At 41.2% G+C, this 19,863-nt stretch overlaps 3 protein-coding genes across 7 annotated transcripts; all 3 read left to right on the top strand.

Moving 5' to 3' along the window:
* Window positions 1–256: 256 nt before the first annotated feature.
* On the top strand, window positions 257–4,264 carry si:ch211-148l7.4 (zinc finger protein 169). Of its 2 annotated transcripts, none has more exons than XM_029506794.1 (2): window positions 257–468; window positions 880–4,264. In XM_029506794.1, exon 2 carries the CDS (start codon window positions 905–907, stop codon window positions 2,507–2,509), a length of 1,605 nt encoding a protein of 534 aa, XP_029362654.1. In that variant the 5' UTR covers window positions 257–468; window positions 880–904; the 3' UTR covers window positions 2,510–4,264. The 2 variants fall into 2 exon arrangements, with proteins under 2 accessions (XP_029362654.1, XP_029362651.1); XM_029506791.1 differs by having other exon boundaries at window positions 877–4,264.
* Window positions 4,265–8,765: 4,501 nt separating this feature from the next.
* On the top strand, window positions 8,766–12,235 carry snrpg (small nuclear ribonucleoprotein polypeptide G). Of its 2 annotated transcripts, none has more exons than XM_029506722.1 (4): window positions 8,766–8,906; window positions 9,258–9,280; window positions 10,208–10,329; window positions 11,547–12,235. In XM_029506722.1, exons 1-4 carry the CDS (start codon window positions 8,875–8,877, stop codon window positions 11,595–11,597), a joined length of 228 nt encoding a protein of 75 aa, XP_029362582.1. In that variant the 5' UTR covers window positions 8,766–8,874; the 3' UTR covers window positions 11,598–12,235. The 2 variants fall into 2 exon arrangements, with proteins under 2 accessions (XP_029362582.1, XP_029362581.1); XM_029506721.1 differs by having other exon boundaries at window positions 10,208–10,332.
* Window positions 12,236–14,713: 2,478 nt separating this feature from the next.
* plpbp (pyridoxal phosphate binding protein) lies at window positions 14,714–19,505 on the top strand. 3 transcript variants are annotated; one of them, XM_029506438.1, is made up of 9 exons: window positions 14,714–14,840; window positions 15,365–15,472; window positions 15,562–15,597; window positions 15,691–15,766; window positions 15,835–15,975; window positions 16,060–16,202; window positions 16,901–16,999; window positions 18,776–18,842; window positions 18,873–19,505. In XM_029506438.1, the coding sequence occupies exons 1-9, from the start codon at window positions 14,751–14,753 to the stop codon at window positions 18,965–18,967; spliced, it is 855 nt and encodes a 284-aa protein (XP_029362298.1). In that variant the 5' UTR covers window positions 14,714–14,750; the 3' UTR covers window positions 18,968–19,505. The 3 variants fall into 3 exon arrangements, with proteins under 3 accessions (XP_029362298.1, XP_029362297.1, XP_029362296.1); XM_029506437.1 differs by having other exon boundaries at window positions 18,776–19,505; XM_029506436.1 differs by having other exon boundaries at window positions 15,835–16,202; window positions 18,776–19,505.
* Window positions 19,506–19,863: the final 358 nt, after the last annotated feature.

The following is a 19,863-nucleotide window of genomic DNA, read 5'->3' as shown; positions in this document are numbered from 1 at the left end:
AAATCGGAACAGCCTACGTAGATTTACTGAAGGTTTTAAGTCATATCTTTGTTGAATAGTTTAATTTAAACATGTTTATTTTAGCATATTTATAGATAGTAATATAAAACTTACATGTAGGCTACGATTATATTTTTATTAACCTTATTTATTCATTCATTCATTCCCCAATATCAGTTCAAAGCTCGAAATACTTTTCCAGATAAACCGATAAATGTCTCCGCCAACAGGCTGTGGTCTGAGGGAGGGGCGAGGCCAGTGACGTGTCGGAAGTGATCCTAAGAGCTCAGCGCAGCACCCCCGCCTTCCCCACTCAAACTTCGGTTTCACTTCTGCAGCCATGTCATCTCTGTTTGTGGTACCGAAGCTCTGCATGAACACTACGGGCCGCCCTGGCTGCAGGCCTCTGAGGATGAACTAGCCTCACGGCGTCTGTCTGAAGGCCGAGGTGAAGCTGCTTCAGCGGCGGTAAGTGAGCGTTTCTCGGCTGTTAGCGCAGCTAGCTCGGAGTCGCCGTTAGGCCGACACAGAGGCAGCCGGTGGAGCGTATCCTCAGTCTGACTCCTCACTTGTGGACCTGTCGCTGCCTAGCTATCATTTAACTTTATATCTCTGAATTGAAACCCACCTGTCGATAATCGGTAACGCGTTAGTGAGAAAGAGCAACAAGCTAACAAGAAAGCTCGGGTGTTTTTTTTTTCCTCTGTCAAACTTAACTAGCAGTTGACTGCACTTCTCTGAAACATCAGCAGCTCGGCACTGTTCATTTCAAACAAATTTAACAGTAAACTGGGAAATGTCTTGAGCTTTTTACTTTGGTCCTTGTAATTTCTGTAGTTTCCAAGTTTGAGACTTAAAGTTTAATTTTCACTAAAGCAGGAGAGCAGCCTGGTGAAGGAGGAAGATGGACGGAGTCAGCTGGAGCACCAGCAGGGCCCCTGAGTCTTTCACCCGCTCCAGGACTGCAGCTGACACTCTGTCCAGGCTCGCCAGCTTCATCGCACAGGCTGACAACAAGCATCACACGCGGTCTCAGAGGCAGAGGCCATCTCACCTGCCCATGAATGTCTGCCCTGAATGTGGTGAAGGCTTCCCTTATGTGACAGATCTGTTGCATCACCAGGACTTGAAACACACCTTACCCAAACCTCATCGTTGTCCCTCTTGTGGACAGGAGTTCATCCTGAAGTCATCCCTACAGCTACATCAGTGTGATCAGAATTCCTCCCCTTGTGAACTTTGTCATTCAGAGTCGCGGCTTGGCTCTCCCTGCCCTGCATGCACTACTCACACCTTAGATCCCAGCAGACCACTGGACAAGTCCCTTCACCGCCAGCCTCACCTCCTGGGCAGAAGCCCATATGCTTGTGCTCCATGTGGCCGAGGCTTCAGCCAGAAGCAGGCTCTGCTGCACCATCAGCAAGCTGGTTGTAGTGAACCTCCATCCCCAACAGACACAACTGAAGCCAGCAGCCTCCCAGATGATTCTCCTCCAGTGTCTGAGGGAGACTCACCGTGCTCTAATTATTCCGACACCCCAGGGCCAAGTAGCAGAGCTGCCAGTGTGTGCCGGTTCTGTCCAAGGAGTTTCCGCTCAGAGGTGGGGCTGCAACGCCATGAACATATTAACCATGCAGATGAGAGACTGATGGCTCTACAAGGACAAAAGGTAAAAAGAGAATGTACTAGTGGACAAATAAGGAAGCGTGAGAATAACAGTGTGGCTGGAGATCACAATGTAAGGCCAAAATGCAAAAAGAAACTTCTGAGCTGTCGCTCTTGTGACATGGTTTTCAGAAGCACCTCTAAACTCTATGTGCACAGAAAAGAGAAGCACAGCAGAGAGAAAAACATGATTAGAGACTCAATGCCAGCCATCAACAAGCGCAGGAGAAGTGATTCATATCCATGTCAGGTCTGTGGTAAAGTCTTCTTCCATCATTTGTCCCTGCGGGCACATTATAGACAGCACACAGTCTCAAGCTCTGCAACAATCAAAGACAAAGCCCAGTCTCAAGAATGTACCACCAAAGACAATACATTATCAGAGAATCAACCAAATAAATCAAAAACAAGCCCAGCAGATGATAAGACTGTCAGAGCTGGTCCAGGGAGGCCCCGGAAGGTGGCCAGATTAGAGACCAAGGTCAGTGATACAGGGAGATGCAAGGAAGTGCCTGAAGTATTGGAGGAGGAGGAGGAAGAGGAGGAGAGAGACTTCCCATGCCCCTCCTGTGCAGAGGTTTTCCCTCTGCAGTCACAGCTGAAGGAGCACATGGAGCTTCACCAGTCCTCTATGAAGAGCAGGCAGTGCAGCGTATGCACGCACATGATAGATAGCTGCAAGTGGCGCAGCTCAAAGCGGCAGAGGCTGTACCACTGCGTGCCCTGTCAGCAAGGCTTCTCAGCACTGGACTCCTTTCTAGAACACTGTCAGGAGCACCTGCGAGTCCGGGTGGAGGAGGACAACATGACAGAGGGCTACATACAGCAGGCCAGCAAAGCCTGAGGTTCACTTTGAATGTTAATAGCATTGCCTTTTCTGTCTTAAAGAGTAAGAGGTTAGACAACAAAGAAGCCTCTGAGGGCCTTGTTGACTAACGAGGTCAATCATATCAGATTCAGAACACCTTGTTTTCATTTCCACACAATTGGGTTAATTTCTCAACATCAACCTACCAGAGTTTTAAATGCGTATGAACTGCCAACCATTATCTAAAGCAAACCAGAGTTCCTATTTTAAATCATCGGATCACCAGTGATTCTCAAAGTGGGATTTGGGGGATTTTGTGAGAGGGTTCCTGCAGATCCCCAGCAAAGAGGGGAATTATGTATTTTCTCTATAATTACTTTTATTAGTGACAGAATGTAACTGTTTTTGTTATTACTTTCAAACATTGTATAATGAAACGTTTGAAAGCAACATGCTAACAGATGAGGAACCTTGGACGTAATCCTCAAGTGGGTGTCCAAGGTCTTATTCGACAGATTTGATTTCTTGATGTGCAAAAAGCTTTACGAACCACTGCTCTAGACTGTTACTTGATTCTTTCTTCTCACATTTCTCCATAGTTGTGTGAAATGCTTTACAGTGACCAGATCCTTTTATCGCTTATGAGGTAGTCCACTATCTCAGATTTGCATTTAATTATGCTGTTTAAAATGGGACAAGACATGGATCATGCCGAAAGATTTAAGTACATTTTGTTTGATAAACAGGAGAATCCCACTAACACTAATAATGACCAGTTCTCAAATTAATAAAGAATTAGGGTTTTATTTTTGTTTGTTTTTGTTTTGTTTTGTTTTTTTTTTTTTTTACATCATTAACATAACATTGGTTTGGCCAATCCTAAATGCACTGTGTGGCCTGTGATGGATTGCTTTTGCAAGATGGTTGTTTTTCATTCTTCTGTCCAGTTCACTGAAAGTACTAAGCCTGAAAATCATGCAAAAAAACATCACTTTCTTTAATAGTCTTTCATATCAGTTAATATTTTACTGCCACTGACAGGTCCATGTTTCCTACAGACTGTGAATTTGTTTCACAGGAAAATCTTAAAACTAAGATAAGTTCAAGTGAAGTCCATCTGCATAAACAGAATATGTTCCAGCCAAACCACTGCCAGATACTTTGTATGCTAGAGTTACTTTTTACTTCAGAGAAATGGAGTAAGCTCTTATGTGTCTGCTGTATATTACTCATTTATCTCACAGGTTTTGTAATGTTAATTTCTGATGGTGTGTCAGTTTCTCAGGTGTGTCACTGGCTTGATTGTTCCTGGGTTTTTGCATTTACACTGTTTTTAGCATTCACTGCAAAGTAAAGAGCTTCACTTAGGTTAGATCTGTGTACCAGATGGAGAATTATAAACATGACTTGAGCCTATTTGTGAAGATTACACCATGTGGTAGTTATTGAACAACATGTTTGTCATAAATAATCATACCTAGTAAAATGCCTTTCATCATGGCCTTAATTTTTAGCTGGCTTGAACTCGGGTGATTTTACCCAGCTATGCAAATAGACGACATAGAAGACAGCCTTTTGGGGTTTCTGTGCAGTGTGCTAAATGAACAAGGATTTTTTTTTTTTTGTTTGTTTGTTTGTTTGTTTTTTGTTTTTTATGGATTTTCAGCTACTATTTGAAAAGTGCAACTGTGAAAATATAGAAAATTGGTTAATAGGTTTTGAATCCTCCACTTTTTCAAGGCCTTTTGTAAATTAGTTTCTTAATAGATAACATAATTAAAATTTCACCGTTCTCTCTGGATTTTTTTGTTAGTTCCTTCTTTCCACAGTGAATTTAGTCCAGAGGCCGATGTCACAAAGCTGGATTTAGGTTCAGGTGAATTCAGTGTTCGGCCCTTGGTTTTCAGTCACAAAAAGATGGTTTACTGGGCTACGTTGCCATGGTAACTTAAACAGAACCCTTCTCCTGCCACAGAGTAGGTCAATTCAGGACTAAGAGCTCAGCAGGTATATGAGACCAATGGTGCTGGCCATTATCCCTCTGAATCTCTGGATCTGCAGCATGCCCTGTGGCTGCAGTGGCTCTCCAGGTTTGGCCTCTCTCGTGCTTCCAAATGCTGGATGGAGCAACCCGGAGAGATCCTCAGCCCAAGACCCAACTCTGGGCCCCGGTGATGGTCTCACACACATTTAGGGAATGCCCACATCCATGGCGTTGGCTTAACTTACCAGCTAGGGTTGGGTCACATCACAAAGAATTGATGAATCCCACCAAAAAATGGTTTGTGCTTTGTCATGATTTCATGTGCCCTGTCTACACTTCTTTGCCTCAGTTCTTCTGGCAGAAACAACAGAGCAACTTTCACCGCACCATATACTACCAGCACCGCCTGCTTCTCGCCTGCTCTGTTCATCCTGCAGTGTGTTGTCTGTCATTTGTTTCCCCCTAGAGACCCTGTGGTGTAGAACTGCCCTCCCTGCCTCACAAAGGTAATTTCACTCAAGCTCAACAAACCAGCTTCCGGGGAGGGCTGGCGATGGTCACAGACACACACTGAAATAATAAAAAGTTTAGCTGCAAGACTTAGTGCATCAATTTCATTAAAACCTTGTGGTTGTTAACTATGAGGACAAATGCAGACAAAATTCTATTTTTACTGCCAACATTCTTCTGGCAAATGCAACTGTGTTGCTTTAATTGTTGATTTATAGTGTTCATATTTTCTTTATTTTCTTAGCGTGATACTGTTGTCATCTCCATGATCTGCTTGGTTGTATGCAACACCGCCCCTTATATGTGCACACTCATGGATCTAGATGGGAAAACCCTGGGTTCAATTAGTGAGTTGATAACAAGCTTCATGAGACCCTTATCAGTATTGCTGGTGTCTGGGTAAGTGAAGCAAGATAACATAAAAGATACCCTGTGCATGTTAATCCAGTTTCATGACACAGGCCCAATTTTTTCATATTGGTTAACTCGTTTAAGTACTTCCTTGAAAGTTTCTGCAAAGTGAATAGGTAACTTCATTCATGCCATTAGTTTCATTGCAGATTGATAGATTTATGGCACTGCCACTTATAGATTGACACTCTAATGGTACTAAATTGCCAAACCTTGTAGATAAGATAGAAATACATTTGCCTCCATATGTAAATAAATGTAGCTATTGGTTGGTGTGTTAAAAGTTCCAAAAGCTGGAGAATATGTCAACAGTTATTTTTGCATAAGAAAAAACTGTTGGGGAATGGACTGTTGTGCTTGTACAGTTTTAACACTGTTGACCGAATATACGCATGTTGGCCCCCCCCCTCCTTTTTTTTTTTATGAGATGTATAGATTTATGAGATGGCTAGACATCATCTGTCACTTGTATGAGTCCAGAGATGGGGACTGGAGAATGTTGACGGTACACAGACTGTCTATCATTACACTACTTCAGTTCAGGGGAGAACTTGTTTTCTGTCGCTGAGGCAGAGCCCTAAAGAAGAACACTGCGGTTCATTCACAACGTCCCAAAGATGATTAGTGGGTCTGTTGTTTTCTCAGGACACTTGACATATCGGGCCATAACAGACAGCAAAATACAGCAGTGAATTTGGAGATGAGAATCATAAATTATTAATTAATCCCGGGGGAAATTCCATGGATTGAAAGTACTCAAGTAGAAATATTACAAAAATATGTACATAAGTTATGAGAGAGAGAGATATTGGTGGATAATATTCTCCCGATGAGTATCTGTCCTGTTTTTGTGTCCTGAGGGGTATTCCAGGTCGGAGATTCAACAAGCTCTTGAGTTCACTTGCTCTGAGATGGTAAACTCTGAGTATCCGGTTCCAGAACAGCTGATCTGAGTTGCTGAGTATATTCACTTTGAGTTGCGCGCGTGCACTATAAACCATTATAAAAAGCCATCATCAATGGAGCCCTCATACCACGAGTCACCATGACAACCGAGGGAAAAAAGGTCCAGTTATTTCACCCCGATGGAGTCTGAGGTCTTAATGCAGGCCTATGGAGAGTACGTGTTTCGCCGTAAATGTAACACCGCTGCAGCCAACGCGTAAGTGTGAATGTAATATTCCATCGATTTTTACATTTAACCGTAAGAGATCGTAGCTTGCAGTTATACATATAAATGGGAATAAAATCGGATTTTCATTCAGGTGCAATCCATCAGGGGGAAAGCTGATTTGAAGGGGCAGTTAAAAATGAAATATAAAAACATCATTCAAAAAGGTAAGGCATATGATTGTACCTCACTTTGGTTTTAATTTTATTTTTCTAATTGACTTAAGCTATTAAACAAAGTAAATATTCTATCAGTGGCTAATTCAACTGGTAATTTAAACCCATAACAAAAGTTTGTTATAACGTCATTTCATTTAATACCGCTCTTAGTAGATTAACATATCATACAATGTTTACACATTTTTTATTTAAGTCATTTCAAAATTAACGATGTGTACACGAACGAAATGAAATCTACTAATTTATAAAAAGGGATTCATATTTTAGTTCTGCTTAGCCAAAAGAAAGAAGGCAGAGGCCCGAAAAACGGGTGGAGGGCCGCTACCACCACCTCTGACAGAGGCTGAGGGCTCATCTGAGCGTGTCACCCCCCAGGACGCAAGTGCCTAACTCAGATGTAAGTATACACTTGTGTCTTTAAAAAAAAAATAAAACTTATATATAACACTTAATATATATAAAATATCCGCCCACCCAACAGTTGTGGATGGTGTCATCTGCCTCGTTCATCCTCCGACTGAAATTATTGAGCACCCGGCAGCTGTAAGTACTCCAGACTCAAATCTTACCTCAGGTATTCTGAAACAGCATCTTTTCCTGCATCACAGGAGGATGACGATGATGATGATGATGATGATGATGAATAAGAAACGCTGTCTGCTGCCACAGGGAGAGACGCAGAATGTATAGAATTTAAAATAATAGAATATATGATTGCCTGCAATCCTGTTGAATTCCTCTTTGATGTTTCTTACAGGTTTGTGTCCCGGTAACACTCCCATCATTGGGAACAGCCATTTCAGTGCAAGAGTTAATTTTCTCACAGCTCTACACACTGCTGCGTTTCCAAAGTGCTCTGCATCACTGATGTAAAGATAACTACCGTTTGTAAAAAAAAAAATAAAAAAAAATAAAAAACTTGGCGCTATGCATAAAATTACTTGTGATGTGAACGCACGTCCACAGTGTGTGAGGTTGGTGATCTATGGCCGGAGAATGTTATTGAGATAAATGACAGATACTCATCTGGAAACGCCAAGACATCTAATCTCTCGCCATGTAAATCATTTCGAATTACTTAGCCTTCGATATCAATCGGATTGGAACTGAATGGGCAATCCATGTTTAACAGCTGTCTTTGTGTGGGAGGAGACAGGTAGAAAATCAGGGTTTCTTAAAGAAAACCTGCCAGCGAGCAATTTATGTTCAGAGTCTGTTACCATGGTGATTGAGTTTCATATACCCCTCTTTCTGGCATACCCGTCTGGTCAAGCGCTTTACATCTTTTTTGTTTGTGTGTCTGCTTTTTGTGTGCACCTGTACTATGAAAAGCGCTATATAAATTAAATGTATAATAATAATAATAATAATCATTATTATTATAAAGTGGGAGATAGTTAAGGCGAGTGTGCCATGAGACGTAAACGCAATGAGTGGAAAAAATAACAAAATAAAAATATTGACAAATAGTGCAGTATATACTGAGTGTATCAGGTAAATATAGGTGCAGCAGTGATCCATGATATTTCACAGAAGGTCACAATCGCAGAGGGCAGATTATCATGAAAACCATGTAACAACTTCGATGTACGCAATGAATTAAAGGGAATGCACAGATGTGATTATTGTACGCGCCTACATTGTGGGCCAGTCACATAGCAGAAGCTTATGTTGGTTATTATAATGCGCGCATTCACACAGTCGACAGTTTTCCTAAGTAGTCCTTCTGTCGTTTGGAAGCTGCAGTGTGTAAAAGTCTTTAAGAGCAGTTTTGCTCTCAGCATTTATTTTCTCCAATTCGTATAACTTGATGAAACATATCTTCAGTGGTAAGTAGACTCGTCCATGTTTTCTATTGGTCGGATGCTGATAACTCCACCCCCTTTGCAGTTAATAACCAGCGGATGTTACACTGTGTGTGACTGAGAATATTGAAGGTACATCACTGGAACATTTCCTGACCCCCACCTATCCGTACATACTTCCTCCTGACGTCACGGTGGCGCTGTGGAGGATTAAGGTCGGCACTTTAGGGAGGAAGTCCGCCGCTCGTCTTCTAGTTCCGCCGTGCCGAGCACGCTTTCCTTCCGCGGTTTTGTGAAACGAACATCGTACGACTAACTCTTTGTTCATATAAAAAGAGACAATGAGTAAAGCACATCCACCTGAGCTAAAGAAGTAAGTTTTTGCCATTAACGTGTATCTTAGAAACGCGAACACACTTCCTACTTCAAATCCACTCAGCAGGCTGGCTGCGTTGTTTTCAAAGGAAAAAGCTAATATTACCCAGCTAGCGTTAGCTAGTCTTTCTGACTGCTGTCTCGCATATTTGCGCTTTAATGTTAGTTTCCTTTGCCATTAACGTGTATCTTAGAAACGCGAACACACGTCCTGCTTCAAATCCACTCAGCAGGCTGGCTGCGTTGTTTTCAAAGGAAAAAGCTAATATTACCCAGCTAGCGTTAGCTAGTCTTTCTGACTGCTGTCTCGCATATTTGCGCTTTAATGTTAGTTTCCTTTGTTTTTCAGGTTCATGGACAAGAAACTTTCATGTGAGTATGACTGATATACAGACCGACTCTCTGAAAGAAAACCAGGGCCTCTTCCCAGAGGTTTTTCTTTTTACCTATTTATTTTTTGCTGGGAGGTGGTTTCACATGTGATTCCAGGCACTTAGTCGGCAACATTGGATTTTTAGTTTGTAGAATTTTCGCGTGTTCTTAAAATCCCAATGTATATACTTAACCCAGAGAGCTGTTGAAAAGTTTCACTGCAAAGTCCCATATAAGTTTTAACTTAACAGCTCTGTTTGTCATACATCTGTGTGAACTTTACAGACAGCTGGCACCACATTTGGATTGATTCCTAATAGAGATCAATACGGTTTTTTTCAGGGCCAATGCGGTTTATTAGTAATCAAGTGGGCTGATAACCGATATTTGGAGCTGGTATTAATTTGCAGTAAAAGCGTAGTTATTGGCATCAAAGTTTTTAGTAGTACAAACTCCAACACTTTCTTTAAATGCCTTTAAGCATATGTTTATTAAACACCCTATCAGATGTACAAAATGTTAAAGTATTCTTAGTTTTTATCTTAGGCAATATAAAATTCTAACAAAACGTACAGAGAGCTCCCAGGGTCAGTGCCTGCTCTCTAGGCCAGACAACGTGGAACTGATTCTAAAGATCCAGGTATTTTATGCCTGCCATGACACCCAGAAAACATTTTTTGGCATTGTGCACCACTGAGCAACATCCGTAGGAATAAACGGGGCCCGCCTCCAACACTGTATCCAGTTTTCTTTATACATCCATGTTCAAAACTTTCTCCTCTCTGCTGTGTGTGAAACCACTGTGATGACAATTTCAATCACGTCATTTAAAAGTAGCGCACGAGAAAATTCTTTGAAACAACTGTGGACTTTTGAACAGTGATATGTCTAAAATAGCAGTGATTTCTTTTTTTTTTTGTTCTCTAGTGAAGTTGAATGGAGGCAGACACGTTCAGGGCATCCTACGAGGGTTTGACCCATTTATGAACCTGGTTGTGGACGATTGCCTGGAGATGGGTCCAGGGGGACAACAGAACACCATTGGCATGGTGGTCAGTATCTTTCATTTTCATTGGTCAGAATAGCCAAAATCATCAGTGGAAAATATCAGCTGTGGCTTTTTATTGTTAATTGAGAGAGTTGTGTCAGATTTGTGTTTTCTGAGCAAAGCCAATGCCTTTCCTCCATCAGAAATAACAAATCTTCTATACTGTTTAGTGTGGACAGTTTTTTGTAATACAAACCAATTTAACTAATTCTCATTTTTATAATCAATATTAGTTTCAAATCTCAATTTTTATTAAATAGTATTTTCACAATTTGCATCAAGTAACTTCCAAAAACAATGATTTGTAGGCTATAGTGCATAGTCAATTGATGTATTGGATTGGATGTATCAGATGACCCTCAGTATAGAAGCATTACAGTTACAGTACAAAAAAAAAAAAGTACTTAGTCGCAGCGCAAATGAGCCATTGTCTGCAAATAAGAACTATTCTTTCATCATAACTGAAGTAGTCTTATTTTAGGGAGAGAACCTTTTTGTTTTGGCAGTATAGTGGTTGGCGCTCTTGCCCCACAATAAGAAGTCACAGGTTTGGTTCCCAGGCCTGGGGCCTTTCTGTACGGAGTTTGTATGCTCTTGCCATGCTTCTGTGGGTTTCCTCCCACCATCCAAAGACAAGCATGTTTGTTAATTGGTAACTCCAACTCCAGCACGAGCCAGAAATGGATAAGCAATCAAAGATGAATGAATGAACCTTTTTAAATTTCACAGTGAGCTTTTTGACTTGTTACATAAATAATGGCTCTCTCTTCTGAAACGATCATCAAGACCCAAAATTATGCAGATATTGCGAATGTTGTTCTCTGTAATGGCGCTTTTACTGTTGTGGAAAATCAAAATATCTTTACTAAAAATCAGATCAAATATATTTTGTAGCGCAAAATCATTGGTTTCATTTAAGGTGCTTTACACGTAGAGCAGTTCTAGATGTCAGTATTTATGGATTTCTTAAAGAGACCCAACAAATTCCTTCTGGAGCGAGTACTTGGTGACAGTGGCAAGAAAAACTTGCTTGAAGAAGTAGAAACCTTTGGCAGGACAAAGCTCATGGGGGCAGCTATCTGCCAGTGAGAGGGACAGGAAGACAGCAGGTTTAACAATAGGTGTCTCTCCAAGTTAAATTACATTACATTTTGAAGTTTTGAAAGTTTTGTTGTGATTTGTGTGTGTAAATATATTAATTGGTTTAATTCCCCACAGGTCATCAGGGGGAACAGCATTATTATGTTGGAGGCCTTGGAGCGAGTATGAGAGAGGAGGGAGCAGCTACAGATGGAGGGGATGATGATTCACAGCTTTTTAACTATTTTCCATTTTAGTTATTTGTTTATTTTGAAACAAGCAATGCCTTTAAAATGCAAGTTGTCTCATTTCCATTTGACCGAGATGCTTTTTTTTTTTTCTCTCTTTTGTCTAATCCTATGAATAAATAACCTTTTCCTTGTACTTTGTTTGGACAGTGTAACAAACAAATTGCAGATTATTGCCTGGGGTGTGGTGGTGCAACATGTTGGTGCAACTGGGGGTTTGTTTGTATGATGGAGATTAATGAGAAAATAATGTCTCAGGGTCATCTCTATAACAGCACACCTGCATCTGATAGAAGTGCATTAACACGCACTGAGGAACATTGTGATGTTTGTTTAGATACAACTATCATATGAAAAGGTTTGAAAAGCATGATAAGAGGCAGATGGCATAAAAATATTAAGTCAAACTGAAATCAAAGGGACTTGAAAGTTCTATTACCCTTCAGACACTTGAGGCTGTACCTGTTTATTAGTCTGGGTCCTTCAAACAAAACATTCAAAGATTTAGTATGTTTTAAGTACGGTTTCACTTATGAATTTGCTGTTTTGATATATAAAAGTACTAAAGATTACAAAGTGGTGCAAGTGCTTTTTTTTTTTTTTTTTTTAAGACAGAATTTTCAGTACATTTGTAAAAACTGAATAAAAAAAAATATTAAATACTACATGTAAAGTTATAACCTACATGACAATGAAATTATACAGATTGATTCCATTCCTTCCATTCCATTCCACACAAGACAATACACCACAAAACAAGCGGAGTCAGAACAAGTCATGTTTCTTAAGTCATTACACCATATCCAGGGTCACAAGGTCACGGTGCAGGTCAATGTTTCCTTGAGGGGGATTGAAGCAGCACAGAAAAGGGAGACTTCCACTATGGCATGGCTTGGGGGTCCCCGGTCCTCCACGGTAAGGTGGGTCAGCAGCCGTTCAGTTGGGTAATCGGGCTCTTCTGTGTCCTTGTGGCTGGGCTCTGCTGCAGTGTATGGTGCTGGGTCCGTGGCTGCACTCCGGTGGCCCCTATCGGCTCAGCGCGCACTTGCTTGGGCGGCCCAGTGGTGCTCACCATTGTCCAACTGGATTGCTGGGGACTGTGGTGGCTCTCTGGGCTTGGTACCTCACAGCTCCTGCACTCAGTGGCAGGCCTGGGGAGCCAGTGCCTCTGACCCGACTCTGGGCCCTGGTGATGGTCTCACTCATATTTAGATAAAGCCCACTTGCATGACTTGAGTCACATCATGAAGAATTGACAAATCCTTCCTAAAAGTGAGCTGAGTTGCTCTTTCAATCCATCACTATGTACTCTATCTTTGGCTCAGCTCCTTTTATGAAACACCTTTACCTATCTGGACTCCCGTCTCTCCAGTGATCTCCAAAGACACCCCGTGGACTCTCTTGATCCAGAGTAAGGTGACAAGAAAAGCTCAGCATCCTTCACTTCACTTTTAGTACTCAGCGTAAATGAGTACACCCCCAATTTCCAAAATGTTGACAAAAAATAAAATAAAATAAAATAAAAATAAATAAACAAATATATATATGATTTCTTGATAACATGAAAGTAAGGTTAATAATATAACTTGGGTTACACATTTCAGTTTTACTGAAATTGGGGTGATGCAAAAATGAGTACACCCCACAACAAAAACTGTATATCTAGTACTTTGTGTGGCCTCTGTGATTTTTAATGACAGCCCCAAGTCTTCTAGGCATGGAAAAAAAAAGTTGGAGCCATTTTGCAACATCAAGAATGACCTCTTTCAGAGACTGGATGCTGGATGGAGAGTGATGTCTCTTCAGAATTCCCCATAGGAGTTCAGCTCAAGAGACATACTGATCACTTTCACCCTGTTCTTCTTCAGAAATCCAACAGTGGCCTTAGATGTGTATTTAGGATCATTGTCATGCTGGAAAAGTGCACAGAGTGATGGTAGCATCTTCTCTTTCAGTAGAGAGTAATAAATCTGTGAATTCATGATGCCATCAATGAAATGCAGCTCCCCAACACCAGCAGCACTCATGCAACCCCCCATAAGGACACTGCCACCACCACGTACTTCTCTGTGTATTCCTCACCTTTGCAACGCAGTTTTGAAGTCTTTGAAGTTTTTGAAGATCTGTTTCAAAAACATTTATCTTGGTCTCATCGCTCCAGAGTCCCACTAATCTTCATCTTTGTCAGCATGGGCCCTGGGAAACTCTAGGCAGGGTGTTGTGTGCCTGGGCTTTAGGAGAAGCTTCTTTCGTGAACGGCACCCACGCATGCCATTCATCTGCAGTTTACGCTGTATTGTGTCATGGGAAATAAATCACCCCAGTTTGGCTTTCTACTTCTTTAGATAATTGCAGTGAACTTGCATGCCGATTTTCTTCGACCCTTCTCATCAGGAGATTCTCCTGTTGAGGTGTTAACTTTCACGGACAACCTAGATGTCTCTGTGAGATGATTGCAGGTCCATCTTTTATATTTTTGTACCACTTTTGCTACAGTATTCTGACTGTAGTTAAGCTTTGCTGATCTTCTTGTAGCCTTCACTTTTGTGGTGTAAAAAATTATTTTCTTTCTCAGTTCTTCCATGTGGTGCCATTGCTGACAACATGAAATGGGAAGGGGTTTTCTTAAAGTCACACTCTTTTATGGTCAGCTGTCTGCTGGACACCAGTGTAATGAATAATTAGACTCACCTGGGGTTGATTCTTGCTAAATTAAACATTTGCAGTCTAAAATGTAGCTTTGCTCCAGAGACTTTCTGTGGGATGTACAAATTTTTGCACTCTAATTTGTATAAACTGAAATGTTTGTTCTCTAAGTTATACTATTAACCTTATAAGTTGAACAGGTGTTATGTAAAACTTATTCTTGTCAACATTTGGGAAATAGTTTTTGTGTTCATTGAGATATTACTTAGGGTTAGGGTTTATTTTTGAAGGGGTCAACAGCGGACTCCATCGCTGCCTGACAAGGATCAGCAGAGGGCACTGCCCCGGCGGCCCGCTTCCTCTTTAGGGGGACTCTTATTTTGAAAGGCGACTGTCGTCATTGTGGGCACGTTTATCTACGTTGCGTGTGTCGTAGCCGTTTGACGGTATGTGGAAAGTAGCAATGTCGGAGGAGGTTGGCAAGGCGATCCAATCAGTAGTGGAGCGGGTGAACCAGGCGGCAGCACGGCGGCCTAAGGTAACTGCAGACCCGGGAGGCTCCGCTCAGCAGTGCCGCTGCCGGCTGCGCCACGGTCCGGGTCCTCAGAAAGCGGTGCTGCGGCAGCACGACGCGTTATGTAAGGCTGCTAAACACCCCAACCGGGCTTGTGGCAGCACTTTGACAACAACAAGCATGGGCTGCTAGTGGGAACACCGTGACCGTGGGAGACGCAGCACGATCCGTCCACACCGTATCTGCATGTCTGTAGGCTCCACGCGTTTAGGCAGCCTCTCCTCTCTGGGTGGAAGATGTCCGTGTAGAGTGTCACTAAATGAAAAATAGTGTCAATGTTGATATGTAGGTCAGACCATGTGCAGCATCTTCCAGCTCCTTCAGTGTCTTGTTGCTCGATAATAACTGGTGCACACTGGGAACATGGCAGCAGGTTGTTTTTCAGGGTCCTGAGGAGGGTGAGGCAATGTTAAGCCAGGCCCAGAGGGCTGCAGAGAACACATACTGATGCAGATGAGCAGTTATCCTGTTCTGTCATTACTTTTCAGACACTGCCAGCTGTGACGCCCCGTCTGGTCGCTGTCAGCAAGACCAAACCCCCAGAGATGGTTATTGAGGCCTACAGACAAGGGCAGCGCAACTTTGGAGAAAATTACGTGAGTATGCTGGCCTCCTCAATGTCACTGTGTAAACAAAAAACTCAGAAGAATAAAGAGTGAGAAATCATTTATTTATCTCCCCCCAGGTTAATGAGCTGGTGGACAAAGCCTCAGATCCTTTGGTGGGTTCACACATTTTACTACAGATTGTTTGTTTTGTCTCACACCCCATCATCTCATTACATCTTTTCACAGTATGGTTTTCTCTCATCCAGATTTTAGAATCATGTCCAGACATCAAATGGCACTTCATTGGACACCTACAGAAGAATAATGTCAATAAGCTCCTGGGTAAGTGTTTGTCAGCTCTGAGGCAGTGCTAATAAACCTGGCTCTGAGTCTGGTCCTCCTGCTTCCAGGCGTGCCAAACCTCTTCCTTATAGAGACAGTTGACTCAGTGAAACTAGCTGAGAAGGTGAACAGCTCATGGCAGCGACTCCGGGGAGAAAGCATGCAGAGGTTAAATGTCATGGTGCAGATCAACACCAGCGGAGAAAAGAGTGAGTTGTCCTTATTGAATAGGCTGTCCACAAATGCACATACATTGTCAGTGGGTCAAAAATTTTGTGTGATGTCTGTTGTAGGTAAACATGGCCTTCCACCAGAGGAGACAGTGAACACTGTCAAACACATTGTGTCCCAATGCTCTGCCCTGCATTTCTCAGGACTCATGACCATTGGACGCTACGGCTACAACCTCAGCCTGGGTCCCAACCCAGACTTTGAAGTAATAAAGACTTGTATAAATGCATGTTATTTATGGATTAAAACTCTCATCTACTACTATATCAATACACGGAGGAGCTTGTTCTTATACAGAGGTTTATTCTTGAATCTTCGGGACTTAGACTGGGGATGAAGCAGTGCAGCACTGCCCTGATTTAAAATGCTTCAATGTTTTGTGCAATATTAGGACCAGAAGCTTAGCGAAGAGTAAGCAATGAATGTAAATAGGTTCAGAAAGATATTCAGTTGTATTAAATCTTTATTTCCTACCTAAAGTGATATGTTTATAATTGAGAACATATTGACAACATTTATTTACAGACTGGCAAATGAAAAACTGCTTTATAGAGGCAGCTTCACTTGTACCTGAAATATTAAGCCGAGGTGTCACCACCATAATTCCATACATGGCTGTGTTTTTATATAATGACACAGATTGAAGTGTCCTTGGAAATATTTACTGTGAATGCTACTGAATATAATTAATAATTGCCTTTTTGTGGCTAGTTAAGTCATTATCAAAATATTTGAATCTGGTTTTTTGCAGATTTTTCAAAATATGTTGACAAAGATGAACGCTTTCTGCCACAGTGAAAGTTTCGAAGGACCTGTGTTTGTGGGACTGAGGAGGACAATTTGAATCTTACTTTTATTACACTATCCCATTCAGGCTGTAACCTCAACATGTCCCTCCTGTAGATGCTACTGAGCCGGAGGCAGGAAGTGTGTGACAGTCTGCAGCTACCTGTGGAGGAGGTGGAGCTCAGCATGGGTATGTCCACAGACTTTGAACATGCGGTGAGTATCACTGTCCAGTAGCATCTGCACACTAAAGGACAAATACTGAAGCAAACCTCAGCCAGAACAATTACAGTCTCATGAATAACTGAAGAGTTGTTAGTGAGCTGTTTACGCTATTTAATGTTCCATGTTGAAATTGTAAAACCATATCATTAGTTTAAACTAAACAAATAAAAAATTCAGGAATCTAAACTGACCGACGAGTTGCTCAAATTATTCAAACTTGATGAAAAAGTTAAACAAGTCAGATGTTGATTTTAGATTTTTTTGGTATTAACAAATATCACTTTTGAGAAAAATTTAAGAGTATTTGATAATGGACAACTGAGTTTCATATTTTTCCTATCTTCATTTTTGAACAACAAAAAAGAAACTCGGAACCAAACATTTAAAATATTTTCTTTACTGGTACTGATATAAGACACCAATTTGTGTTCATATGGACTGAATTACTGCTGCTGTTCACTCTGTGTCTTTACAGAGAGAATATAGCTTACATGAATTTAAAAAATGTCTTAATATTAATTCATTTCTGGTTTATTTTTGACAGAAAATGTCAAATTGAGCTGCAAACATTCTAAAACATATATATGCCTTAAAGATTAAGGTAATACTTTGTTTCCCACATAGGAAATTTGTTGTTTCCAGCAACAACCACAGGTATAGAAAAAAATAGAAGAATAGAAACAAGGAGTGACAGTGAGAAAAACTTCCCTGTGGTGGAGACAACGCTGGCCCTTTTTGTACAGTGCATCAGTGTTTAGTGACCAGTGTCCAGTTTACTGTGGAGGTGAACACCAAAGTATTTGTACTCCTCCTTGACCTCTATGTCCAGACTCTGGATGTTCACTGGTACAGTTTGCTCTGGCTTCCTGCTGAAGTCAATCACTACCTCCTTTGTCTTACTTGCATTAATGTGCGGATGGGTCCGTTTACACCAGTCAACAAAGTTGGTGATGACCTCCCTGTACTCCAGATCGTTGCCTTGAGATACACATCCAACAGTGGCTGTATCATCAGAGAACTGGAGATGGCAGCTGTCAGTGTTGTGTCTGGTGTGTGAAGTGTACAGGGTGAGGAAGGGTGATAGCACTGTTCCCTGTGGAGCCCCCATGCTGCTGTAACATATATCAAATTTACCAGAGACTCAAAAAGAACAGTTTAGTGTAATAATGCTGTCAAATAATGTTGGTATGATGTCAACAAAGGTCTTTTCTTTGTGTGTTTTTTGTTTTTTTTTTTTTGGGGGGGGGCTGCTGGAGGCGCATCACATAAAAGAAAAAAGATAATCTAACATCAGTGACCTCATTGGCAGTTTGTCCACTCTAATCCGTTAACATTGGCACTGAAGTTCCACACCCACTATGTACGTGACACACCCAGTGTGTCTCTGAAGTCGATCCTACTGTTTTGTTCAAATTTATTTAAAAATTACATTTTTGAATGGCGAAACATGTTTTGTGTGTTCAGTCACTCCATTTAAAATCATCTATAACTGCATGTATTATTTATTTATTTTTATTTATTTTTTATTAAACTCTCTGTGGCTCCAGACAAACATTGAAAACTTCTGTAGCCACTTAACAAAATGTTGTGACTTCATTGGTAATCTCACAACAATATCCTGCATTGGGGCATCTGATTCTCATTATTTTGGCTTCTGTGCCAAAGGGCCCACAGTGTGACTGAATGCAAACTGCTTTTCTGTACAGACCACATGCTGCTAAATGAAATTGTAGTTTGCTTACATATGTATTCTCCCATCTGTCAAAGATCGAAGTGGGTTCCACCAATGTGCGAGTGGGCAGCATCATATTTGGCAACAGGGAGTACCCTAACAGTGCGACAAACACTCCCAATCCCAGCCCAGTTCCCAGTCCAGCTCATAGCCCAGAGAAAACATCTAAGGTTGTGTCTGAAGAGGCTTCCAAGAAGATGCAGCACCTCACTGTGTCTCAACAATAAGGCGAAGATGCTTCTCCTCCTCTTGAAGAAAAATGAAAAAAGATAATCCTCTTCATGAGAATGAACAGAGCAGTGAAGCAGATTGTCTCTGCTCAGCCGCTTGGAGTTATGATTGCAACATTTCTTGCATAAATTTAAAGTGTATTTGCCTAATTCCTCGTGTGCTCTTTTTGCTCTTTTAAGCACTAAAAAGTGGCATATACTACAGAAATAGTTAAACCATTTTTTAAAAGTTAATGTGTTACTAACCTGTAGTGCTCTGACTTCCTCTTTGTGGAAATCTCTTACAAGGTCACTGGATACATCACAAACCACTGAAAACATGATGGCAAACAGAAAAAGAGTCCTCCCGAGTTATGAGATAGTAAAGACTTGTACTGATGTGATATTTTCTACCTTTCCAACCCAGCATGTGACGGTACTGAAATATGCTTGATGGTGTACAGTCATCCCAGATCAAGAATTCCGTGTTCCAATGTACTGTTTTTGTTGTACAGATGAAATGAAGACTTGATTTAATAAATCATTAATCCCTTTATAATGACACATAGTATTGTGAGTTTGATATTGTTCTTTATTGCTGTGTAGCAGTGTTGTTTCTGTGCTGTGGTACATTGTTGGAGATGAGCGAGTCAACCTATGCAAAGTGGTGGTCTTGTTTCGGCGTATTTTGGGATTTTTTTTACACTGTAGCTGATGGCAGTGTTGCAGTGTTTCTTCAAAGATGTCACAAGGTCAGTTTGTTTTCCTGTCTCCATGAAAAGTGTGAACACGACTTTAAAGAAACTCAGTCATCTTCTGGTTAGATATGATTTGGTTTGGAATCTGGCTCTGAGCAAAGCCAAAGCCAAGCAATAAATTTTACTGTGGAAAATATCTACAATTTACTGCGTATT

Source organism: Echeneis naucrates, chromosome 7, assembly GCF_900963305.1.
Source record: "Echeneis naucrates chromosome 7, fEcheNa1.1, whole genome shotgun sequence".
NCBI lineage: Eukaryota > Metazoa > Chordata > Actinopteri > Carangiformes > Echeneidae > Echeneis > Echeneis naucrates.
The sequence above is the reverse complement of the archived record's forward strand: the minus strand, read 5'-3'. Positions and strand labels throughout refer to the sequence as shown.

Excerpts from the sequence above, each read along its gene's own strand:
- si:ch211-148l7.4 (XM_029506794.1), top strand. The coding sequence starts at position 905 with ATGGACGGAGTCAGCTGGAGCACCAGCAGGGCCCCTGAGTCTTTCACC.
- snrpg (XM_029506721.1), top strand. The coding sequence starts at position 8,875 with ATGAGTAAAGCACATCCACCTGAGCTAAAGAA. Across the intron at positions 9,281-10,207 it reads CATGGACAAGAAACTTTCAT|TGAAGTTGAATGGAGGCAGA; the intron begins GTGAGTATGACT and ends TTTGTTCTCTAG. Across the intron at positions 10,333-11,546 it reads AGAACACCATTGGCATGGTG|GTCATCAGGGGGAACAGCAT; the intron begins GTCAGTATCTTT and ends AATTCCCCACAG.
- plpbp (XM_029506436.1), top strand. The coding sequence starts at position 14,751 with ATGTGGAAAGTAGCAATGTCGGAGGAGGTTGGCAAGGCGATCCAATCA. Across the intron at positions 14,841-15,364 it reads CGGCAGCACGGCGGCCTAAG|ACACTGCCAGCTGTGACGCC; the intron begins GTAACTGCAGAC and ends ATTACTTTTCAG. Across the intron at positions 15,473-15,561 it reads GCAACTTTGGAGAAAATTAC|GTTAATGAGCTGGTGGACAA; the intron begins GTGAGTATGCTG and ends ATCTCCCCCCAG.